Raw genomic sequence first — 26,570 nt, forward strand, 5'->3', positions numbered from 1 at the left:
GAGGGGAGAGAGAGGAGAGAGAGGAGAGAGAGGATGAGAGAGGAGAGAGAGAGCGGAGAGAGAGAGGAGAGAGAGGAGAGAGAGCGGAGAGAGAGGAGAGAGAGAGGAGAGAATGAGGGGGGAGGGAGTGAGAGGAGAAGGATGGACAGATGGAGGAGCTCAGAGGGAGGTTTTCCTCTGAGACTGAACTTTGGGCCAAATACTGCAAGTTTGTCAGTAAAAGTTAAAGCTGTGACCTCCCGCAGACTCCAGGGGGCGCCGCACACTGGGCTCCATCAGATCATTAAAGACGAACCTTTGATCCAGAAACGAACGAGCAGGAAGTCACGGACGAGACAGTTTTCTCACACAGACGTGTTCTTCTCATGTTTGTGTGTTTGTGTGTTTGTTTGTTTGTTTGTTTGTTTGTTTGTTTGTTTGTTTCTGTAGGGGGGGGGGGGGGGGGGGGTAATAACATGAAACATTAGAACATCTGTATAGAACCACACACAGTCGGACGACCTTTGTATATATTTAATAAAGACTCTCCACATTGTTCGCGCTGCCCCCTGGTGGCCACAACAATAGAACCAATAGAGTCAGATTAAACTTAAACAGAAACACAAACATCTGTCGTATTTGTCTCTGACGCAGAGGCTTCACATGAGTTTAAAGTTTCAGAGTCTGGGGGAGGCTCCGCCCTCCTACAGGCTGTCCTTGTGAGGCTCCTCCCCCTCTGCGGCGGGGGGAGGCTCCGCCCTCCTACAGGCTGTCCTTGTGAGGCTCCTCCCCTCTGTGGCGGGAGGAGGCTCCGCCCTCCTACAGACTGTCCTTGTGAGGCTCCTCCCCTCTGTGGCGGGGGGAGGCTCCGCCCTCCTACAGACTGTCCTTGTGAGGCTCCTCCCCTCTGTGGCGGGGGGAGGCTCCGCCCTCCTACAGGCTGTCCTTGTGAGGCTCCTCCCCTCTGTGGCGGGAGGAGGCTCCGCCCTCCTACAGACTGTCCTTGTGAGGCTCCTCCCCTCTGTGGCGGGGGGAGGCTCCGCCCTCCTACAGACTGTCCTTGTGAGGCTCCTCCCCTCTGTGGCGGGGGGAGGCTCCGCCCTCCTACAGGCTCTCCTTGTGAGGCTCCTCCCCTCTGCGGCGGGGGGAGGCTCCGCCCTCCTACTGGCTGTCCTTGTGAGGCTCCTCCCCCTCTGCGGCGGGGGGGAGGCTCCGCCCTCCTACAGGCTGTCCTTGTGGGGCTCCTCCCCCTCTGCGGCGGGGGGGGGGGTCCGCCCTCCTACAGGCTCTCCTTGTGAGGCTCCTACCCCTCTGCGGCGGGGGGAGGCTCCGCCCTCCTACAGGCTCTCCTTGTGAGGCTCCTCCCCCTCTGTGGCGGGGGCAGGCTCCGCCCTCTCGTGGGGGCGCTCCTTCAGGCTGATGTCGTCCAGGCGCTGCTCCTCGGGCAGCGACAGGTCGGAGTCGCTGACGTAGCCGGGCAGCGTGAGGGGCGTGGCTCTGGGGAGGGGCGGGGACAGGGGGGCGTGACTCTGCGGGAGGCGCCCCTCGGTGGTGGAGCGCGTGCACTGCAGCGGCGGGGGGGAGTGGCTGCTCGTGCTGACTCCGCCCACCACTGAGCCGTAATGGTACCGCCCACAAAACACCGGCATCTGCCAATCAGACGCCAGCGCCCGGCGATGCCACGCCTTCTTCAGCTCGCTCTGCACCTGCAGTACAGAGTATACTTCAAATACTGCAGTACACAGAGTATACTTCAAATACTGCAGTACAGAGTATACTTCAAATACTGCAGTACACAGAGTATACTTCAAATACTGCAGTACACAGAGTATACTTCAAATACTGCAGTACACAGAGTATACTTCAAATACTGCAGTACACAGAGTATACTTCAAATACTGCAGTACAGAGTATACTTCAAATACTGCAGTACAGAGTATACTTCAAATACTGCAGTACACAGAGTATACTTCACATACTGCAGTACAGAGTATACTTCAAATACTGCAGTAGAGAGTATACTTCAAATACTGCAGTACAGAGTATACTTCAAATACTGCAGTACACAGACTATACTTCAAATACTGCAGTACAGAGTATACTTCAAATACTGCAGTAGAGAGTATACTTCAAATACTGCAGTACAGAGTATACTTCAAATACTGCAGTACACAGAGTATACTTCAAATACTGCAGTACACAGAGTATACTTCAAATACTGCAGTACAGAGTATACTTCAAATACTGCAGTACACAGAGTATACTTCAAATACTGCAGTACAGAGTATACTTCAAATACTGCAGTACACAGAGTATACTTCAAATACTGCAGTACAGACTATACTTCAAATACTGCAGTACACAGAGTATACTTCAAATACTGCAGTACAGACTATACTTCAAATACTGCAGTACACAGAGTATACTTCAAATACTGCAGTACACAGAGTATACTTCAAATACTGCAGTACAGACTATACTTCAAATACTGCAGTACACAGAGTATACTTCAAATACTGCAGTACAGACTATACTTCAAATACTGCAGTACACAGAGTATACTTCAAATACTGCAGTACAGACTATACTTCAAATACTGCAGTACACAGACTATACTTCAAATACTGCAGTACACAGAGTATACTTCAAATACTGCAGTACAGACTATACTTCAAATACTGCAGTACACAGAGTATACTTCAAATACTGCAGTACAGACTATACTTCAAATACTGCAGTACACAGACTATACTTCAAATACTGCAGTACACAGAGTATACTTCAAATACTGCAGTACACAAAGTATACTTCAAATACTGCAGTACACAGAGTATACTTCAAATACTGCAGTACACAGAGTATACTTCACATACTGCAGTACACAAAGTATACTTCAAATACTGCAGTACACAGAGTATACTTCAAATACTGCAGTACACAGAGTATACTTCAAATACTGCAGTACACAGAGTATACTTCACATACTGCAGTACAGAGTATACTTCAAATACTGCAGTACACAGAGTATACTTCAAATACTGCAGTACACAGAGTATACTTCAAATACTGCAGTACACAGAGTATACTTCAAATGTCCTTGTGAGGCTCCTCCCCCTCTGCAGCGGGTGGAGGCTCCGCCCACCTACAGGCTGTCCTTGTAGGAGTGAGTTAGAGACGAGTTAGAGACGAGTTAGAGACGAGTTAGAGACTAGTTAAAGACGAGTTAGACACTAGTTAGACACTAGTTAAAGACGAGTTAAAGACGAGTTAGAGACTAGTTAAAGACGAGTTAAAGACGAGTTAGAGACTAGTTAGGGACTAGTTAGAGACTAGTTAGAGACTAGTTAAAGACTAGTTAGAGACGAGTTAGAGACTAGTTAGAGACTAGTTAGAGACTAGTTAGAGACTAGTTAGGGACTAGTTAGAGACTAGTTAGAGACTAGTTAAAGACGAGTTAGAGACTAGTTAAAGACGAGTTAGAGACTAGTTAGACACTAGTTAAAGACGAGTTAAAGACGAGTTAGAGACTAGTTAAAGACGAGTTAAAGACGAGTTAGAGACTAGTTAAAGACGAGTTAGAGACTAGTTAGGGACTAGTTAGAGACGAGTTAGACACTAGTTAAAGACGAGTTAAAGACGAGTTAAAGACGAGTTAGAGACTAGTTAAAGACGAGTTAGAGACTAGTTAGGGACTAGTTAGAGACTAGTTAGAGACGAGTTAGACACTAGTTAAAGACGAGTTAAAGACGAGTTAGAGACTAGTTAGGGACTAGTTAAAGACGAGTTAGAGACGAGTTAGAGACGAGTTAGAGACGAGTTAGAGACTAGTTAGAGACTAGTTAGGGACTAGTTAGAGACGAGTTAGAGACTAGTTAGAGACTAGTTAGAGACGAGTTAGAGACTAGTTAGAGACTAGTTAGGGACTAGTTAGAGACTAGTTAGAGACGAGTTAGAGACTAGTTAGAGACGAGTTAGAGACTAGTTAGAGACTAGTTAGGGACTAGTTAGAGACTAGTTAAAGACGAGTTAGAGACGAGTTAGAGACTAGTTAGAGACGAGTTAGAGACTAGTTAAAGACGAGTTAGAGACTAGTTAGAGACTAGTTAGAGACTAGTTAGGGACTAGTTAGAGACTAGTTAAAGACTAGTTAGAGACGAGTTAGAGACTAGTTAGAGACTAGTTAGAGACGAGTTAGAGACTAGTTAGAGACTAGTTAGGGACTAGTTAGAGACTAGTTAAAGACTAGTTAGAGACGAGTTAGAGACTAGTTAAAGACTAGTTAGAGAAGAGTTAGAGACTAGTTAGAGACTAGTTAGAGACGAGTTAGAGACTAGTTAGAGACGAGTTAGAGACTAGTTAGAGACTAGTTAAAGACTAGTTAAAGACTAGTTAAAGACGAGTTAGAGATTAGTTAGAGACTAGTTAAAGACTAGTTAAAGACTAGTTAGAGATTAGTTACAGACTAGTTAAAGACTAGTTAAAGACTAGTTAAAGACTAGTTAGAGATTAGTTAGAGACTAGTTAGAGATTAGTTAGAGACTAGTTAGAGACTAGTTAGAGACTAGTTAGAGACTAGTTAGAGACAAGTTAAAGACTAGTTAGAGACTAGTTAAAGACTAGTTAGAGACGAGTTAGAGACTAGTTAAAGACTAGTTAGAGACTAGTTAGAGACTAGTTAGAGACTAGTTAGAGACTAGTTAGAGACGAGTTAGAGACTAGTTAGAGACTAGTTAGAGACAAGTTAAAGACTAGTTAAAGACTAGTTAAAGACTAGTTAGAGATTAGTTAGAGACTAGTTAGAGATTAGTTAGAGACTAGTTAGAGACTAGTTAGAGACGAGTTAGAGACGAGTTAGAGACTAGTTAGAGACGAGTTAGAGACGAGTTAGAGACTAGTTAGAGACGAGTTAGAGACTAGTTAGAGACTAGTTAGAGACTAGTTAGAGACTAGTTAGAGACTAGTTAGAGACTAGTTAGAGACGAGTTAGAGACTAGTTAGAGATTAGTTAGAGACTAGTTAAAGACTAGTTAAAGACTAGTTAGAGATTAGTTAGAGACTAGTTAGAGATTAGTTAGAGACTAGTTAGAGACGAGTTAGAGACTAGTTAGAGACGAGTTAGAGACGAGTTAGAGACTAGTTAGAGACGAGTTAGAGACTAGTTAGAGACTAGTTAGAGACTAGTTAGAGACTAGTTAGAGACGAGTTAGAGACTAGTTAGAGACTAGTTAGAGACGAGTTAAAGACTAGTTAGAGCCTAGTTAGAGACTAGTTAAAGACTAGTTAAAGACTAGTTAGAGACGAGTTAACGACTAGTTAGAGACGAGTTAGAGACTAGTTAAAGACTAGTTAGAGATTAGTTAGACTAGTTAGATACTAGTTAGAGACTACTTAGAGACTAGTTAAGGACTGGTTAGAGACGAGTTAAAGACTAGTTAGAGATTAGTTAGAGACTAATGAAAGACTAGAGACTAGTTAGAGACTAGTTAGAGACTAGTGAAAGACTAGTTAAAGACTAGTTAGGGACTAGTTAAAGACTAATGAAAGACTAGAGACTAGTTAGACACTAGTTAGACACTAGTTAGAGACTAGTTAGAGACTAGTTAGAGACTAGTTAGAGACTAGTTAAAGACTAGTTAGAGACTAGTTAGAGACTAGTTAAAGACTAGTTAGAGATTAGTTAAAGACTAGATCTTAGACGATGCATCTCTAACTGGTTTTACCTTCAGGTCTGTTTAAAGCGTGTGTTTTATAAACCCATCTTCACAGTGAGTGGTGAGCGCAGGAGAAACAGATGAAGCTCTGACTCACAGCTGCTGAAGAACATCTGACACTATCAATGAACCACAATGACTCACGTCTAATCATGTTTAATCACGTTTAATCACGTCTAATCACGTTTAATCACGTCTAATCACGTTTAATCACGTTAAGTCACGATGCCGAGTGTCTCTGAGTGTCCTGGGTCTCTGATGTTCTGGGTGTTTCTCCTACAGCCTCATGTTTCCATAGTGATGAAGGTCGGGGAGGGTCAGTGTGTTTAGTTATCTCTTTGCTCCTGTGTCTCTGAGGAACACAGAGTTATTCATATTTAGTTTCTCTCTCCTGAAGGACTGAGCTTCACCACAGACGTCTCACACATCCAGGACGTCACATCTTCATTATCACAGTTTGGAGGATTTTTTGTTCCCAAATTCCTAATTTTCCAGTAATTTTGGATGACTGTTCTCTGGTCCTCTCATGATGCTTTTGTCTCATGTTATTAGTCATGACACATGTGAAAGAACACGCCTCACATGTTAGGCTGAATAAACCAAGTGTCTTTAACGCTGTCCTGGACCAGCGGGTTCCTGATGAACCTGTGATCACTGACAGGACCACGGTGGAGACGTCTGAGACCAGAGGATTACAGTGAGCGGCTCTAACGAGGAGCGAGGCTTCGTTAAAACTGAGAGGAAACTGTTCAATCAGTTTCTCTGAGCGCCAGGATTTGGAGAGATTAAAGTCAAGACGTCAGAACCGAGAACTAAACCCAGGACTTCACGTAGAGACGTGAATGTGAAGCTTGAGCTCAGCTCATTAAAATGACAATAAGACATGATTTCAGTCCCGTCGCCTCAGGGGAACAAGTCAGGTTCATATGTGTAGGGCGCCAAACTCTGGGCCCTGGGTACAAACTATCTTGGTGGACCCCCCCCCCCCCCCATATGAAATACACAGTTCATATTCTATGTTCTTTGACCACATAACAGTGGTTTAGTAGTTTGACAGTACAGTTCATTTATATTCTATTACTTATTATATATACCTTAATTAAGTGAAAAAATGGGTTGGCCAAAAACAATTGCTTCATATACAAACACATCCAATCCAATGGGTACTGAGGTCATGGTTTGTTTGTTTGTTTGTTTGTTTGTTTGTTTGTTTGTTTGTTTGTTTGTTTGTTTGTTTCAAGTCAATGTTTGCCTTGAAATTGCCTCTGATCTGGCTTCAGTTACAGAAACTGAATAACCTTTAATCCTGTGGTGACAGATATTTATGGTGGAATCTTCTCCTTTCATTGGTTCAGTTGAAATGGCTGGTTTTAGGTCGAGCATAATGATTATCAGCATCACATTAAACAGGACGGCTGCACCAGGACAGGGGATATTTGTGCAGAGAAAACTTTAAAATAGGCTTTAAAATACTATTTTACAAAACATGATGATGCTATATGACCACAGGCCTGAACACAAACTCAGGGCTTCAGTCTGATTCAGTCTCACCATATTTGAAGCCTTTAAGTGTGTTGTCAGTAAATTGTTGTTGTATAAAGTTACGCTGGAATCGACTAAATGGCTCGAGCTCCACCTTTAACTAGAACCAGGTTGACTCGTCTCCAAAGCTGTGCTTTTATAATGCGTGAATCCAAATGCGCGCGGCTAATTAGCATCATTAATTCGGTGAAAACGGCGTGTGTGACCTGTGGCTTTGTCCCTGTGTTGGCCTGAGGATCAATTATTGATTAATTTACCCGGTTGTTCAGTTCTTATAGTATCAATTATGAGGAAACTTAGAAAGTACAATACGCTTGATGCAGCATTTTTGAGGCCCCTCCCCTGCTCTGTGTCCTGGGTACTCAGTACCCTTTACCCCCCCAGTCCGACGCCCCTGTGCGTAGCCCTGGTGGTGTTTCTCCAAGCTGAACCTCCTCCACACGTCCTTCCTCAGACTCATGACTGCCCCCGGTGGTGTGGTGTGATACTGCCCCCGGTGGTGTGGTGTGATACTGCCCCCGGTGGTGTGGTGTGATACTGCCCCCGGTGGTGTGGTGTGATACTGCCCCCGGTGGTGTGGTGTGATACTGCCCCCGGTGGTGTGGTGTGGTACTGCCCCCGGTGGTGTGATACTGCCCCCGGTGGTGTGGTGTGGTACTGCCCCCGGTGGTGTGGTACTGCCCCCGGTGGTGTGGTACTGACCTCTCCGTTACAGAAGCAGTAGATGATGGACACGAAGAAGCCCTGAGGAGACACACAGCGTTACATTGTTTTTTGTTTTCAGGTAAAGAAGAGCGAGCAAAGGAAAATATTTAAGTATATACAGTATATATTTGGAGGCTGACCTTCAAATAATATACATTTTTAAAATATTTTAACCCTTTCATTGCCGGCTTTCCCAAAGTCTCTCAGATGTGTGGCTGTTTTGACTCCGCAGACTTACTTTGTATCGCACTGATTGATTGTTCCTTCATTGAGTGATCAGATATATTCAGTCATATTATTACCCAGGGGTCATTGGGCCGGCGCTGCGGGTCATTGCAGATACTCTGGTCATGAAAAGGTTATGGACGGCCCCCGCTCCGCCCCCAGGCCGGACGGCCCCCGCTCCGCCCCCAGGCGGGACGGCCCCCGCTCCGCCCCCAGGCCGGAAGGCCCCCGCTCCGCCCCCAGGCCGGACGGCCCCCGCTCCGCCCCCAGGCCGGACGGCCCCCGCTCCGCCCCCAGGCCGGACGGCCCCCGCTCCGCCCCCAGTGAGCAGAACCTTTACCTGGAAGGAGTTGAAGAACAGCTCCGCGTACATGCGCAGCTCCCAGGCGCTGCCCTCGGTGCGGTGAGGCATCATCACGAACACGATGTAGTGCACCCCGAACACCAGCACCAGCACCAGGGTGGACTTGGACAGCTTCCTGAGGAGACACGCCCACAAGCTGCTGAGACACGCCCACATGCTGAGGAGACACGCCCACATACCACTGAGACACGCCCACATACTGCTGAGACACGCCCACATGCTGCTGAGACACGCCCACACGCTGCTGAGACACGCCCACACGCTGAGGAGACACGCCCACATACTGCTGAGACACGCCCACATGCTGCTGAGACACACCCACATACTGCTGAGACACGCCCACATGCTGCTGAGACACGCCCACATGCTGAGGAGACACGCCCACATACTGCTGAGACACGCCTACATGCTGCTGAGACACGCCCACACGCTGAGGAGACATGCCCATACGCTGAGGAGACACGCCCACACGCTGCTGAGACACGCCCACACGCTGCTGAGACACGCCCACATGCTGAGGAGACATGCCCATACGCTGAGGAGACACGCCCACACGCTGCTGAGACACGCCCACACGCTGCTGAGACACGCCCACATGCTGCTGAGACACGCCCACATGCTGCTGAGACACGCCCACATGCTGCTGAGACACGCCCACATACTGCTCAGACACGCCCACATACTGCTCAGACACGCCCACACGCTGAGGAGACACGCCTACATACTGCTGAGACACGCCCACATGCTGCTGAGACACGCCCACATGCCGCTGAGACACGCCCACATACTGCTGAGACACGCCCACATGCTGCTGAGACACGCCCACATGCTGAGGAGACACGCCCACACGCTGAGGAGACACGCCCACATGCTGCTGAGACACGCCCACATACTGCTCAGACACGCCCACATACTGCTGAGACACGCCCACATACTGCTGACAAACGCCCACATGCTGCTGAGACACGCCCACATGCTGAGGAGACACGCCCACACGCTGAGGAGACACGCCCACATGCTGCTGAGACACGCCCACATGCTGAGGAGACACGCCCACATGCTGCTGAGACACGCCCACATGCTGCTGAGACACGCCCACACGCTGATGAGACACGCCCACATGCTGCTGAGACACGCCCACATGCTGCTGAGACACGCCCACATACTGCTGAGACACGCCCACAAGCTGCTGAGACACGCCCACATGCTGCTGAGACACGCCCACACGCTGAGGAGACACGCCCACATGCTGCTGAGACACGCCCACATGCTGCTGAGACACGCCCACATGCTGCTGAGACACGCCCACACGCTGAGGAGACACGCCCACACGCTGAGGAGACACGCCCACATGCTGCTGAGACACGCCCACATGCTGCTGAGACACGCCCACACGCTGATGAGACACGCCCACATGCTGCTGACAAACGCCCACATGCTGCTGAGACACGCCCACATACTGCTCAGACACGCCCACATACTGCTGACAAACGCCCACATGCTGCTGAGACACGCCCACATACTGCTCAGACACGCCCACATGCTGCTCACACACGCCCACATGCTGCTGAGACACGCCCACATGCTGCTGAGACACGCCCACATACTGCTCAGACACGCCCACATACTGCTGACAAACGCCCACATGCTGCTGAGACACGCCCACATGCTGAGGAGACACGCCCACACGCTGAGGAGACACGCCCACATGCTGCTGAGACACGCCCACATGCTGAGGAGACACGCCCACATGCTGCTGAGACACGCCCACATGCTGCTGAGACACGCCCACACGCTGATGAGACACGCCCACATGCTGCTGAGACACGCCCACATGCTGCTGAGACACGCCCACATACTGCTGAGACACGCCCACAAGCTGCTGAGACACGCCCACACGCTGAGGAGACACGCCCACATGCTGCTGAGACACGCCCACATGCTGCTGAGACACGCCCACACGCTGAGGAGACACGCCCACATGCTGCTGAGACACGCCCACATGCTGCTGAGACACGCCCACATGCTGCTGAGACACGCCCACATACTGCTGAGACACGCCCACATGCTGCTGAGACACGCCCACATGCTGCTGAGACACGCCTACATACTGCTGAGACACGCCCACATGCTGCTGAGACACGCCCACATGCTGCTGAGACACGCCCACATACTGCTGAGACACGCCCACATGCTGCTGAGACACGCCCACATGCTGCTGAGACACGCCTACATACTGCTGAGACACGCCCACATGCTGCTGAGACACGCCCACATGCTGCTGAGACACGCCCACATGCTGAGGAGACACGCCCACATACTGCTGAGACACGCGTACATGCTGCTGTGACACGCCCACATGCTGCTGAGACACGCCCACATACAGCTGAGACACGCCCACACGCTGAGGAGACACGCCCACATGCTGCTGAGACACGCCCACATACAGCTGAGACACGCCCACACGCTGCTGAGACACGCCCACACGCTGAGGAGACACGCCCACATGCTGCTGAGACACGCCCACATACAGCTGAGACACGCCCACACGCTGAGGAGACACGCCCACACGCTGAGGAGACACGCCCACATGCTGCTGAGACACGCCTACATGCTGCTGTGACACGCCCACATGCTGCTGAGACACGCCCACATGCTGCTGAGACACGCCCACATGCTGCTGAGACACGCCCACACGCTGCTGAGACACGCCCACATGCTGCTGAGACACGCCCACATACAGCTGAGACACGCCCACACGCTGAGGAGACACGCCCACATGCTGCTGAGACACGCCCACATGCTGCTGAGACACGCCCACATACTGCTGAGACACGCCCACATGCTGCTGAGACACGCCCACATGCTGCTGAGACACGCCCACATACAGCTGAGACACGCCCACACGCTGAGGAGACACGCCCACACGCTGAGGAGACACGCCCACATGCTGCTGAGACACGCCCACATGCTGCTGAGACACGCCCACATACTGCTGAGACACGCCCACATGCTGCTGAGACACGCCCACATACTGCTGAGACACGCCCACATGCTGCTGAGACACGCCCACATGCTGCTGAGACACGCCCACACGCTGAGGAGACACGCCCACATGCTGAGGAGACACGCCCACACGCTGAGGAGACACGCCCACATGCTGCTGAGACACGCCCACATGCTGCTGAGACACGCCCACATACTGCTGAGACACGCCCACATGCTGCAGAGACACGCCCACACGCTGCTGAGACACGCCCACATACTGCTGAGACACGCCCACATACTGCTGAGACACGCCCACATACTGCTGAGACACGCCCACATACTGCTGAGACACGCCCACATGCTGCTGAGACACGCCCACATGCTGCTGAGACACGCCCACACGCTGAGGAGACACGCCCACATGCTGCTGAGACACGCCCACATGCTGAGGAGACACGCCCACATGCTGCTGAGACACGCCCACATGCTGCTGAGACACGCCCACATACTGCTGAGACACGCCCACATGCTGAGGAGACACGCCCACATGCTGCTGAGACACGCCCACACGCTGCTGAGACACGCCCACATGCTGCTGAGACACGCCCACATGCTGATGAGACACGCCCACATGCTGCTGAGACACGCCCACATGCTGCTGAGACACGCCCACACGCTGCTGAGACACGCCCACATGCTGCTGAGACACGCCCACATACTGCTGAGACACGCCCACATACTGCTGAGACACGCCCACATGCCGCTGAGACACGCCCACATGCTGCTGACACACGGCCACATACCGCTGAGACACGCCCACATGCTGCTGAGACACGCCTACATACTGCTGAGACACGCCCACATGCTGCTGAGACACGCCCACATACTGCTGACACACGCCCACATACCGCTGAGACACGCCCACATGCTGCTGAGACACGCCCACATGCCGTTGAGACACGCCCACATACTGCTGACACACGCCCACATGCTGCTGAGACACGCCCACACGCTGATGAGACACGCCCACATACTGCTGAGACACGCCCACATGCTGCTGTGACACGCCCACATGCTGCTGAGACACGCCCACACGCTGCTGAGACACGCCCACATGCTGCTGAGACACGCCCACATGCTGCTGAGACACGCCCACATACTGCTGAGACACGCCCACATGCTGCTGAGACACGCCCACACGCTGCTGAGACACGCCCACATGCTGCTGAGACACGCCCACATGCTGCTGAGACACGCCCACATACTGCTGAGACACGCCCACATGCTGCTGAGACACGCCCACATGCTGCTGAGACACGCCTACATACTGCTGAGACACGCCCACATGCTGCTGAGACACGCCCACATGCTGCTGAGACACGCCCACATGCTGCTGAGACACGCCCACATGCTGCTGAGACACGCCCACACGCTGAGGAGACACGCCCACATGCTGCTGAGACACGCCCACATGCTGAGGAGACACGCCCACATGCTGCTGAGACACGCCCACATGCTGCTGAGACACGCCCACATACTGCTGAGACACGCCCACATGCTGAGGAGACACGCCCACATGCTGCTGAGACACGCCCACACGCTGCTGAGACACGCCCACATGCTGCTGAGACACGCCCACATGCTGATGAGACACGCCCACATGCTGCTGAGACACGCCCACATGCTGCTGAGACACGCCCACACGCTGCTGAGACACGCCCACATGCTGCTGAGACACGCCCACATACTGCTGAGACACGCCCACATACTGCTGAGACACGCCCACATGCCGCTGAGACACGCCCACATGCTGCTGACACACGGCCACATACCGCTGAGACACGCCCACATGCTGCTGAGACACGCCTACATACTGCTGAGACACGCCCACATGCTGCTGAGACACGCCCACATACTGCTGACACACGCCCACATACCGCTGAGACACGCCCACATGCTGCTGAGACACGCCCACATGCCGTTGAGACACGCCCACATACTGCTGACACACGCCCACATGCTGCTGAGACACGCCCACACGCTGATGAGACACGCCCACATACTGCTGAGACACGCCCACATGCTGCTGTGACACGCCCACATGCTGCTGAGACACGCCCACACGCTGCTGAGACACGCCCACATGCTGCTGAGACACGCCCACATGCTGCTGAGACACGCCCACATGCTGCTGAGACACGCCCACACGCTGCTGAGACACGCCCACATGCTGCTGAGACACGCCCACATGCTGCTGACACACGGCCACATACCGCTGAGACACGCCCACATACCGCTGAGACACGCCCACATGCTGCTGAGACACGCCCACATGCTGCTGAGACACGCCCACATGCTGCTGAGACACGCCCACATGCTGCTGAGACACGCCCACATACCGCTGAGACACGCCCACATGCTGCTGAGACACGCCCACATGCTGCTGAGACACGCCCACACGCTGCTGAGACACGCCCACATGCTGCTGAGACACGCCCACATACTGCTGAGACACGCCCACATACTGCTGAGACACGCCCACATACTGCTGAGACACGCCCACACACTGCTGAGACACGCCCACACACTGCTGAGACACGCCCACACGCTGCTGAGACACGCCCACATGCTGCTGAGACACGCCCACATACTGCTGAGACACGCCCACACACTGCTGAGACACGCCCACACGCTGCTGAGACACGCCCACATGCTGCTGAGACACGCCCACATACTGCTGAGACACGCCCACATGCCGCTGAGACACGCCCACATGCTGCTGAGACTCGCCCACACACCGCTCACACACACATGTTTATAAAGCTCTGGGCTGCAGCCGCTCCCCGGTCCGGATGACTGCGTGTTAGCCTCTGACCTGTACTGCTTCCTGGTGTCGTAGCGCCCGGCGTTCGTCTCTCGCAGCTTCGTGGCTAAAACTCTGACGATGTTCACGAAGAGCAGGAAGTTCAGCTGGAAGAGGAAACACAGATTTAGGCTGTGGGAGGAGTCTTAGAGCCCCTCCCCCAAAAACACATCTCCTTACTGACTTCCTGAGCACTCGCTTTATACTGTATCACAAAGAGAGAGTGTGGGCTGAGTTAACGCTAAGACCTTCAGGAGGAACTGGACAAAGGCTGCACTTTGACTTCCTGCTGCCTGTTTGTAGTAGTACTTGTATTTGCAGTAGTAGTTGTATAAGTAGTAGTAATATTTGCAGTAGTAGTTTAATAAGTAGTAGTTGTATTTGCAGTAGTTGTTGTATGAGTAGTAGTAGTATTTGCAGTAGTAGTTGTATAAGTAGTAGTAGTATTTGCAGTAGTAGTTGTATGAGTAGTAGTAGTATTTGCAGTAGTAGTTGTATAAGTAGTAGTAGTATTTGCAGTAGTAGTTGTATAAGTAGTAGTAGTATTTGCAGTAGTAGTAAAGTACTGACCCCGATGGCCACGAGGATTGGGACCTGGTAGATCCACTTGATGTTCCCCGCGCTCAGCTCCCAACATCTGCAGCACAAACAAACACGACGTCACTGAGACTGAACAGGACAGTGTGAACCTCAGGGACAGTGTGAACCTCAGGGACAGTGTGAACCTCAGGGACAGTGTGAACCTCAGGGACACTTCAGCTCTGATGTTTGTTTTACCTGACGTCGGCGACGGTGGCTCTGACCAGCGCCCACAGCGACACCAGCACCGCCGGAACTCCTGAAACACAAGCACGAGTCAGCCACTATATAGTCACTATATAGTCGACTATATAGTGACTATATATAGTGACTATATATAGTCACTATATAGTGACTATATATAGTCACTATATAGTGACTATATAGTGACTATATATAGTCACTATATAGTCGACTATATAGTGACTATATATAGTCACTATATAGTCGACTATATAGTGACTATATATAGTCACTATATAGTCGACTATATAGTGACTATATAGTCGACTATATAGTGACTATATAGTGACTATATATAGTCACTATATAGTCACTATATAGTCACTATATAGTCACTATAGCTAACGCTAATTATGCTAATGATGCTAAAACTAATGATGCTAATGATGCTAATGATGCTAATGATGCTAACGCTAATGACGCTAATGACGCTAATGATGCTAACTCTAATGAAGTTAATGATTCTAATGATGCTAATGATGCTAATGCTAATGACGCTAATGACGCTAATGATGCTAATGATGCTAACTCTAATGAAGCTAATGATTCTAATGATGCTAACGCTAATGAGAGAAGAAGAACATGTTTTAGGTTTGTATCTTAAAAAGTGTGTTTTTGGCACTTTATTTAACGCTGTATCTCTGAAGGACCATGAACCTTTAGTCCCGGTTTAGTCCCGGTTTAGTCCCAGTTTCTCCCTGTTCCTCGGGTCTGGGATGTTGTGCTTGGGTAAAAATCTGAAGGACCTAAAGGAGCTTCTCTTTGGTGTGAAGGTGTGGCAGATGTTCACTAAAGGACCTAAAGCAGCTTCTCTGTGGTGTGAAGGTGTGGCAGATGTTCACTGAAGGACCTAAAGGAGCTTCTCTTTGGTGTGAAGGTGTGGCAGATGTTCACTAAAGGACCTAAAGGAGCTTCTCTGTGGTGTGAAGGTGTGGCAGATGTTCACTAAAGGACCTAAAGCAGCTTCTCTGTGGTGTGAAGGTGTGGCAGATGTTCACTGAAGGACCTAAAGGAGCTTCTCTTTGGTGTGAAGGTGTGGCAGATGTTCACTAAAGGACCTAAAGGAGCTTCTCTGTGGTGTGAAGGTGTGGCAGATGTTCACTGACCCCAGCCGATCAGCGTGAAGAGCCAGAGGAACTTGGCGTCGGAGCTGAAGGCCATGAAGATCAGACAGTGCAGATACAGCCCCTCCACCAGGATCCAGAAGTAGTTGGTCATCAGGAAGTAGATGAAGAGCAGCACGGTCAGTTTACAGCCCGTCTGAGGAGAGGAGGAGGAGAACATCATCAGGAACTTCAGAAAACCAGGGGTTAAAGCAACAACGTTCAGGTGAAGAAGGAAGTCATGGAGCTTCAGACTTCTGCTCAACCGGAGGAGAACATGCACACTACAAGAGCACAAGATTCAAAACCCGTTATTGAAGATCTGTAGGTGCGAGACTTACGAAGTGGGCGGAGTCTGGCGGCGGCAGCGTGGCCTGGTCCAGCAGGTCCTGGCTCAGGTCCTGGAGGCCGGTCTGAGAGTGGACCACGGAGTCCTTTATGAAGATGCTGAGGGCGCGAAGCATGAAGGACACGAACAAGTGCATGTGGATGTAGTTACGCGTGCAGTGGAGCCTCCTGCAGGAGAGAGGAGGAACTACATCAGAATAACATCAGCCTCCTGCAGGAGAGAGGAGGAACTACATCAGAACTACATCAGCCTCCTGCAGGAGAGAGGAGGAACTACATCAGAACTACATCAGCCTCCTGCAGGAGAGAGGAGGAACTACATCAGAGTAACATCAGCCTCCTGCAGGAGAGAGGAGGAACTACATCAGAACTACATCAGCCTCCTGCAGGAGAGAGGAGGAACTACATCAGCCTCCTGCAGGAGAGAGGAGGAACTACATCAGAACTACATCAGCCTCCTGCAGGAGAGAGGAGGAACTACATCAGAACTACATCAGCCTCCTGCAGGAGAGAGGAGGAACCACATCAGAACTACATCAGCCTCCTGCAGGAGAGAGGAGGAACTACATCAGAACTACATCAGCCTCCTGCAGGAGAGAGGAGGAACCACATCAGAACTACATCAGCCTCCTGCAGGAGAGAGGAGGAACTACATCAGAACTACATCAGCCTCCTGCAGGAGAGAGGAGGAACTACATCAGAATAACATCAGCCTCCTGCAGGAGAGAGGAGGAACTACATCAGAACTACATCAGCCTCCTGCAGGAGAGAGGAGGAACTACATCAGAACTACATCAGCCTCCTGCAGGAGAGAGGAGGAACTACATCAGAACTACATCAGCCTCCTGCAGGAGAGAGGAGGAACCACATCAGAACTACATCAGCCTCCTGCAGGAGAGAGGAGGAACCACATCAGAACTACATCAGCCTCCTGCAGGAGAGAGGAGGAACTACATCAGAACTACATCAGCCTCCTGCAGGAGAGAGGAGGAACTACATCAGAACTACATCAGCCTCCTGCAGGAGAGAGGAGGAACTACATTAGAACTACATCAGCCTCCTGCAGGAGAGAGGAGGAACTACATCAGAACTACATCAGCCTCCTGCAGGAGAGAGGAGGAACTACATCAGCCTCCTGCAGGAGAGAGGAGGAACTACATTAGAACTACATCAGCCTCCTGCAGGAGAGAGGAGGAACTACATCAGAACAACATCAGCCTCCTGCAGGAGAGAGGAGGAACTACATCAGCCTCCTGCAGGAGAGAGGAGGAACTACATCAGAGTAACATCAGCCTCCTGCAGGAGAGAGGAGGAACTACATCAAAGTAACATCAGCCTCCTGCAGGAGAGAGGAGGAACTACATCAGAACTACATCAGCCTCCTGCAGGAGAGAGGAGGAACTACATCAGAACTACATCAGCCTCCTGCAGGAGAGAGGAGGAACTACATCAGAACAACATCAGCCTCCTGCAGGAGAGAGGAGGAACTACATCAGAGTAACATCAGCCTCCTGCAGGAGAGAGGAGGAACTACATCAGAGTAACATCAGCCTCCTGCAGGAGAGAGGAGGAACTACATCAGAATAACATCAGCCTCCTGCAGGAGAGAGGAGGAACTACATCAGAATAACATCAGCCTCCTGCAGGAGAGAGGAGGAACTACATCAGAATAACATCAGCCTCCTGCAGGAGAGAGGAGGAACTACATCAGCCTCCTGCAGGAGAGAGGAGGAACTACATCAGAACTACATCAGCCTCCTGCAGGAGAGAGGAGGAACTACATCAGAACTACATCAGCCTCCTGCAGGAGAGAGGAGGAACTACATCAGAATAACATCAGCCTCCTGCAGGAGAGAGGAGGAACTACATCAGAATAACATCAGCCTCCTGCAGGAGAGAGGAGGAACTACATCAGAACTACATCAGAATAACATCAGCCTCCTGCAGGAGAGAGGAGGAACTACATCAGAACTACATCAGCCTCCTGCAGGAGAGAGGAGGAACTACATCAGAACTACATCAGCCTCCTGCAGGAGAGAGGAGGAACTACATCAGAATAACATCAGCCTCCTACAGGAGAGAGGAGGAACTACATCAGAATAACATCAGCCTCCTGCAGGAGAGAGGAGGAACTACATCAGAACTACATCAGCCTCCTGCAGGAGAGAGGAGGAACTACATCAGAATAACATCAGCCTCCTGCAGGAGAGAGGAGGAACTACATCAGAATAACATCAGCCTCCTGCAGGAGAGAGGAGGAACTACATCAGCCTCCTGCAGGAGAGAGGAGGAACTACATCAGCCTCCTGCAGGAGAGAGGAGGAACTACATCAGAACTACATCAGCCTCCTGCAGGAGAGAGGAGGAACTACATCAGAATAACATCAGCCTCCTGCAGGAGAGAGGAGGAACTACATCACAATAACATCAGCCTCCTGCAGGAGAGAGGAGGAACTACATCAGAATAACATCAGCCTCCTGCAGGAGAGAGGAGGAACTACATCAGAACTACATCAGCCTCCTGCAGGAGAGAGGAGGAACTACATCAGAACTACATCAGCCTCCTGCAGGAGAGAGGAGGAACTACATCAGAACTACATCAGCCTCCTGCAGGAGAGAGGAGGAACTACATCAGAATAACATCAGCCTCCTGCAGGAGAGAGGAGGAACTACATCAGAATAACATCAGCCTCCTGCAGGAGAGAGGAGGAACTACATCAGAACTACATCAGCCTCCTGCAGGAGAGAGGAGGAACCACATCAGAACAACATCAGCCTCCTGCAGGAGAGAGGAGGAACTACATCAGAACAACATCAGCCTCCTGCAGGAGAGAGGAGGAACTACATCAGAACTACATCAGCCTCCTGCAGGAGAGAGGAGGAACTACATCAGAATAACATCAGCCTCCTGCAGGAGAGAGGAGGAACTACATCAGCCTCCTGCAGGAGAGAGGAGGAACTACATCAGAACTACATCAGGAGAGAGGAGGAACTACATCAGCCTCCTGCAGGAGAGAGGAGGAACTACATCAGCCTCCTGCAGGAGAGAGGAGGAACTACATCAGAACTACATCAGGAGAGAGGAGGAACTACATCAGAATAACATCAGCCTCCTGCAGGAGAGAGGAGGAACAACATCAGAACTACATCAGAATAACATCAGCCTCCTGCAGGAGAGAGGAGGAACTACATCAGCCTCCTGCAGGAGAGAGGAGGAACTACATCAGAACTACATCAGCCTCCTGCAGGAGAGAGGAGGAACTACATCAGAATAACATCAGCCTCCTGCAGGAGAGAGGAGGAACTACATCAGCCTCCTGCAGGAGAGAGGAGGAACTACATCAGAATAACATCAGCCTCCTGCAGGAGAGAGGAGGAACTACATCAGAACTACATCAGCCTCCTGCAGGAGAGAGGAGGAACTACATCAGAGTAACATCAGCCTCCTGCAGGAGAGAGGAGGAACTACATCAGAAAAACATCAGCCTCCTGCAGGAGAGAGGAGGAACTACATCAGAGTAACATCAGCCTCCTGCAGGAGAGAGGAGGAACTACATCAGAAAAACATCAGCCTCCTGCAGGAGAGAGGAGGAACTACATCAGAATAACATCAGAATACACAAGCTTTAGAGTTAGCCGGTTTTCCTGGTGGCGCTGGCGAGAACTGTGGCCCAGGTCCAGACCCAGGTCCAGACCCGTGTGTGGTCGGTGTGGACGGTCAGAGTGACTGTGATACCGTCTCCATATGAGTCTGTGAGTCTGAGATGTTTGTGTTTCTCTCTCTCTAATGAAGCACAGATTATGGAGATGGAGGATCATGATCTGCTGCATTATGGATGACTCGAGTTCGTGTTCGAGCCGCTCTCTTCAAACTCACACAGTAAACAAGTTCCTATATTTAAATTCACCGCGAGTCGTGAACCAAACAAGCTGATGATATGTCTGCCCCTGGAACCAGGACCAGGACCAGGACCAGGACCAGAGCCAGAGCCAGAGCCAGAGCCAGAGCCAGGACCAGAGCCAGGACCAGAGCCAGAGCCAGAGCCAGGGCCAGGGCCAGGGCCAGGGCCAGAGCCAGGGCCAGAGCCAGAGCCAGAGCCAGAGCCAGGACCAGAGCCAGGACCAGAGCCAGGACCAGGGCCAGGGCAGGGCCAGGGCCAGGGCCAGGGCCAGGGCCAGAGCCAGGGCCAGAGCCAGAGCCAGAGCCAGAGCCAGGACCAGAGCCAGGACCAGAGCCAGAGCCAGAGCCAGGGCCAGGGCCAGAGCCAGAGCCAGAGCCAGGACCAGAGCCAGAGCCAGAGCCAGAGCCAGAGCCAGAGCCAGGGCCAGGACCAGAGCCAGAGCCAGAGCCAGAGCCAGAGCCAGAGCCAGGACCAGAGCCAGAGCCAGAGCCAGAGCCAGAGCCAGAGCCAGGGCCAGGACCAGAGCCAGAGCCAGAGCCAGAGCCAGAGCCAGAGCCAGAGCCAGAGCCAGAGCCAGAGCCAGGACCAGAGCCAGGACCAGAGCCAGGACCAGAGCCAGAGCCAGAGCCAGGACCAGAGCCAGGACCAGAGCCAGAGCCAGAGCCAGGACCAGAGCCAGGACCAGAGCCAGAGCCAGGACCAGAGCCAGGACCAGAGCCAGAGCCAGAGCCAGAGCCAGAGCCAGAGCCAGGGCCAGGGCCAGGGCCAGGGCCAGAGCCAGGACCAGAGCCAGAGCCAGAGCCAGGACCAGAGCCAGGACCAGAGCCAGAGCCAGAGCCAGAGCCAGAGCCAGGACCAGAGCCAGGACCAGGGCCAGGGCAGGGCCAGGGCCAGGGCCAGGGCCAGGGCCAGAGCCAGGACCAGAGCCAGGACCAGAGCCAGAGCCAGAGCCAGAGCCAGGACCAGAGCCAGAGCCAGAGCCAGGGCCAGGGCCAGAGCCAGAGCCAGAGCCAGAGCCAGAGCCAGAGCCAGGACCAGAGCCAGAGCCAGAGCCAGAGCCAGAGCCAGAGCCAGGGCCAGGACCAGAGCCAGAGCCAGAGCCAGAGCCAGAGCCAGAGCCAGAGCCAGAGCCAGAGCCAGAGCCAGGACCAGAGCCAGGACCAGAGCCAGGACCAGAGCCAGAGCCAGAGCCAGGACCAGAGCCAGGACCAGAGCCAGAGCCAGAGCCAGGACCAGAGCCAGGACCAGAGCCAGAGCCAGAGCCAGGACCAGAGCCAGGACCAGAGCCAGAGCCAGAGCCAGAGCCAGAGCCAGAGCCAGGGCCAGGGCCAGGGCCAGGGCCAGAGCCAGGACCAGAGCCAGAGCCAGAGCCAGGACCAGAGCCAGGACCAGAGCCAGAGCCAGAGCCAGAGCCAGAGCCAGAGCCAGAGCCAGAGCCAGGACCAGAGCCAGGACCGGGACCGGGACCGGGACCGGGACCAGGACCAAAGCCAGAGCCAGGGCCAGGGCCAGGGCCAGGGCCAGGGCCAGGGCCAGGGCCAGGGCCAGAGCCAGGGCCAGGGCCAGGGCCAGGGCCAGGGCCAGTGCCAGGGGATGCCCCACATACACCCGGAGGAGGCCCCTCACACACGCCTTGAGGAGGCCCCACAGACACCTGGAGGAGGCCCCACAGACACCTGGAGGAGGCCCCACAGACACCTGGAGGAGGCCCTGGAGGAGGTCAGGTTCCTCCTCCTGGTCCTGAGAGCTTTAAAGCTTCACAGTGAAACACAAATGTGGCTCAGACACAAAGCAGGATCTACTTCTACAGGAACGTGAAGTTCATCAGATCCACTGGACCAGCTCTAAAGAAGTACTATTATTAATATTAGCAGTAGTAGCAGTAGTAGCAGTAGTAGTGGCAGCAGTAATAGTAGCAGTAGTAGCAGTAATAGTAGTAGTAGTAGTTTGTTTGTTTGTTTGTTTGTTTGTATACTTTATTGTTCCCGTAGGGAAATTTGTCCTCTGCATTTAACCCATCCTTCGATGCCACTGGGGCAACCCGTAAGGAGCAGTGGTCGACGGCCGTGCCGCGCCCGGGGACCCGTCTCCATGATGTGGAGCCAGGCTGATGGTCAGAATCACCTGGCTGGAGGATTCACCTATTGCACATGTTTTTAGTGGTAGGGGAAACCGGAGTACCCGGAGGAAACCTACGCAGACACGGGGAGAACATGCAAACTAGTAGTAGTAGTAGTAGTAGTAGTAGTAGTAGTAGTACCTGAAGTATCCGATGATGACGATGGCCACCAGCAGAGCGCTGAAGGACACGGCGTATCCTGTGGTGTACATCACGTACAGACGCTCGAAGAACTCCTCCTGAAACACAGGACAGGCCTGAGTACTGCAAATACTACTGAGTACTGCAAATACTACTGAGTACTGCAAATACTACTGAGTACTGCAAATACTACTGAGTACTGCAAATACTACTGAGTACTGCAAATACTACTGAGTACTGCAAATACTACTGAGTACTGCAGATACTACTGAGTACTGCAAATACTACTGAGTACTGCAGATACTACTGAGTACACAGGTCTGAGTACTGCAGATACTACAGATTACTGCAAATACTACTGAGTACTGCAAATACTACTGCACACTCAGGTCTGAGTCCTATAGGTGATGCTCGGTGACTGTGGTAACCATGGTAACTGTCTCTATGCAGATTTCCAGTCTCATTTCTCTGTAATTCTGGGTCCGATTCACATGAAACAAAAACTGTCCCAGAGTCTAACGTCTCCTCAGGTCAGTTTCCACAGTCATCTTTTTCTATTCCTGTTATTCTGCCTTTGTGCCAGACACTCCGCCTGAGCATAAAGCACAACAAGTCCTGAAGACACAGAACAAATAAACGTCTCATCCTTAATCAGAGCTTCGGGACAGATTTGTGTTTTGGCTTTTCCACCTCTGATTTAATGAGTGTTTTTTTGTGACAATCTGTGTAACTAAAATGTCACAAAATAAAGCAGCTGTAATTTATGCAGAAACATCTTCTTATGTGGAGCTTGTTTTGGCTCTGACGTCGGTAAAGCTCCTCAGAGAAAGACTTTTATAGATTAATATTTCCCTTTGGATAAACAGACGCTGCGGAGGCGGAGTTCACTCTGACACAGGGACAGAAGTTTAAAGTTCTGCTCAAGTACTTCTACTGCAGTGACTCCAGAGGGAAACGTTTCAATGCATTTAATGTGGTTTTATCATTTATATTTACATACAAAACAGAGGTTTTGTAAACCTCTGTTTACAAAAGGAACAAAGTGATGATGAAGGTTTATCGTCCTAAATCATTCATTAGAAGATCATCAACTCTGTTCCAAGCCTCATTACTTATGCATGAAGTCATTAAAGGGACTAAATGGAGTTTAAACATGTCAAAATTAAGTATTTTCCTCCCCCTACATGTTCCTGCATGTTCCTCCATGTTCCTCCATGTTCCTCCATGTTCCTCCATGTTCCTCCATGTTCCTCCATGTTCCTCATGTGTAGACTGAGCTCAGACCTGTTAAAATCCTGCCCTGTCACTCAAAGGGCCGTCATGCACGAGCTTAACATAGAAGCTGCAGTTACACGTAAGACCAGAGGGGGCAGTAGTGAGTATACAAAGGGTAGCTTGCATCCCGCCCCTTTAAAAGGATTGATATCGTATATGAAATATAAATGGGGCGTGTCCGTGAGGCTGAAACTTACTCTTCACAAAGCCCCGCCCCCAAATTCATACGTCGTAGCAACCGTTGCTATCCTCCCTCTCCGGATCCTGGCGGTGGTTTCCGAGCTCAGACTAGTTTACGTCTGTCTGTCATTAACGTCATCACAAAAAGCTGTTTCCACCACTGGAACATCTGTGTTGGTCACAGAGCCACGGGGGAGACAGAGCCACCGCAGCCTCCGTCTCCTCCACAGCAGACCTCAGACCTCAGACCTCAGACCTCAGACCTCAGACCTCAGACCTCAGACCTCAGTCCTCAGACCTCAGACCTCAGACCTCAGACCTCAGTCAGTCCTCAGTCCTCAGTCCTCAGACCTCAGACCTCAGACCTCAGACCTCAGACCTCAGACCTCAGACCTCAGTCCTCAGACCTCAGTCCTCAGACCTCAGACCTCAGTCCAGACCAGAGGACCTGGCCCTTCAGAGCGGGAGCAGGACTCGTCCATACGGCTGAACGTTGAAGGAGCTCCAGGGTCTCCACACGAGGCTTTAGCTGAGGATGCTTTAGCGTTTATGCTTTTGAGTCTATTCCTCCACTGCACATCACGAGAGCTGGGCGATACTGACAAAAATGAAAAGCTAAATGTTTTCACTTTTGCAAACATCAGAAATGTGCTGCACAAGAGCTTCCATTTCGATGTGATCTTGTAGACGATCTCTCAGCCTTGTTCTGGAGGAGATAACGCACCACAAAGAGGCGCTCACTCCCCCCGTTAGGACACATGATGAACTCTTCTGACGGAGCTAGCGACAGTTGCTAAGGGGGCGGGGCTTTTGTGAAAAGCTAAACTTCCTGGTAAAGTCGCCTGCTAAAGTTTGTGCTTTGTTTACAGCCATTTTCAAACATTTGTCTCGTACAGTTTGTAAAAAATAGTTGGACTCGGCCTGAAGGGTTTAAGAGTTAGTTTAACGTTAATAACAGTGTAATTACCCGGCTCTGTGTTTATTAAGTCTTCATGAAGAGTTAGTTAAGCGTTAATAACAGTGTAATTACCCGGCTCTGTGTTTATTAAGTGTTCATGCAGAGTTAGTTAAGCATTAATAACAGTGTAATTACCCGGCTCTGCTGATTGGTCGGCTGGACGAACAAACATTCTGAATAGTTGGACCAGGTTTTGTTCCACAGTTCGACCTGAGTCCACGAACCGTTGGCGTCGCACTTCCTGTAGGCGTGTCCTGTGGGAGCCAATCAGAGAGCAGCATCATTAACATACACATGGAAAGTTTTTGTATATAAATCATCCACAATTGTCAAGTTTAACAGTCATAGATGTAGTTATTACCTCTGTGGTTAAAGTCATAGATGTAGTTATTACCTCTGTGGTTAAAGTCATAGATGTAGTTATTACCTCTGGTTAAAGTCATAGATGTAGTTATTACCTCTGTGGTTAAAGTCATAGATGTAGTTATTACCTCTGTGGTTAAAGTCATAGATGTAGTTATTACCTCTGGTTAAAGTCATAGATGTAGTTATTACCTCTGGTTAAAGTCATAGATGTAGTTATTACCTCTGGTTAAAGTCATAGATGTAGTTATTACCTCTCTGGTTAAAGTCATAGATGTAGTTATTACCTCTGTGGTTAAAGTCATAGATGTAGTTATTACCTCTGTGGTTAAAGTCATAGCTGTAGTTATTACCTCTGTGGTTAAAGTCATAGATGTAGTTATTACCTCTGTGGTTAAAGTCATAGCTGTAGTTATTACCTCTGTGGTTAAAGTCATAGATGTAGTTATTACCTCTGTGGTTAAAGTCATAGATGTAGTTATTACCTCTGGTTAAAGTCATAGATGTAGTTATTACCCCTGGTTAAAGTCATAGATGTAGTTATTACCTCTGTGGTTAAAGTCATAGATGTAGTTATTACCTCTGTGGTTAAAGTCATAGATGTAGTTATTACCCCTGGTTAAAGTCATAGATGTAGTTATTACCTCTGTGGTTAAAGTCATAGATGTAGTTATTACCTCTGTGGTTAAAGTCATAGATGTAGTTATTACCTCTGGTTAAAGTCATAGATGTAGTTATTACCTCTGTGGTTAAAGTCATAGATGTAGTTATTACCTCTGTGGTTAAAGTCATAGATGTAGTTATTACCTCTGGTTAAAGTCATAGATGTAGTTATTACCTCTGGTTAAAGTCATAGATGTAGTTATTACCTCTGGTTAAAGTCATAGATGTAGTTATTACCTCTGGTTAAAGTCATAGATGTAGTTATTACCTCTCTGGTTAAAGTCATAGATGTAGTTATTACCTCTGTGGTTAAAGTCAT

The 26,570-nt window shown here is 50.6% G+C and overlaps 1 protein-coding gene across 2 annotated transcripts in view; it reads right to left on the reverse strand.

The window, feature by feature from the left end:
• Positions 1-1,058: 1,058 nt before the first annotated feature.
• The window catches only part of pth2ra (parathyroid hormone 2 receptor a), a 37,785-nt gene continuing 12,273 nt past the window's right edge, over positions 1,059-26,570 (reverse strand). The window contains exons 3-13 of one of the 2 annotated variants that reach the window (XM_079583307.1): positions 25,361-25,479; positions 22,813-22,910; positions 16,644-16,818; positions 16,306-16,459; positions 15,155-15,215; positions 14,948-15,014; positions 14,390-14,484; positions 8,503-8,641; positions 7,935-7,976; positions 1,287-1,685; positions 1,059-1,255 (exon numbers count right to left, since the gene is read on the reverse strand). In XM_079583307.1, the coding sequence (XP_079439433.1) occupies positions 1,317-1,685; positions 7,935-7,976; positions 8,503-8,641; positions 14,390-14,484; positions 14,948-15,014; positions 15,155-15,215; positions 16,306-16,459; positions 16,644-16,818; positions 22,813-22,910; positions 25,361-25,479 (1,319 nt within the window). In that variant the 3' untranslated portion in view covers positions 1,059-1,255; positions 1,287-1,316. Of the gene's footprint in view, positions 1,686-7,934; positions 7,977-8,502; positions 8,642-14,389; positions 14,485-14,947; positions 15,015-15,154; positions 15,216-16,305; positions 16,460-16,643; positions 16,819-22,812; positions 22,911-25,360; positions 25,480-26,570 lie in introns of both variants that reach the window. The other variant, XM_079583306.1, reaches the window with a different exon arrangement.

This window comes from Gobius niger, assembly GCF_951799975.1.
Source record: "Gobius niger genome assembly, contig: SCAFFOLD_131, whole genome shotgun sequence".
Taxonomy (NCBI): Eukaryota; Metazoa; Chordata; class Actinopteri; order Gobiiformes; family Gobiidae; genus Gobius; species Gobius niger.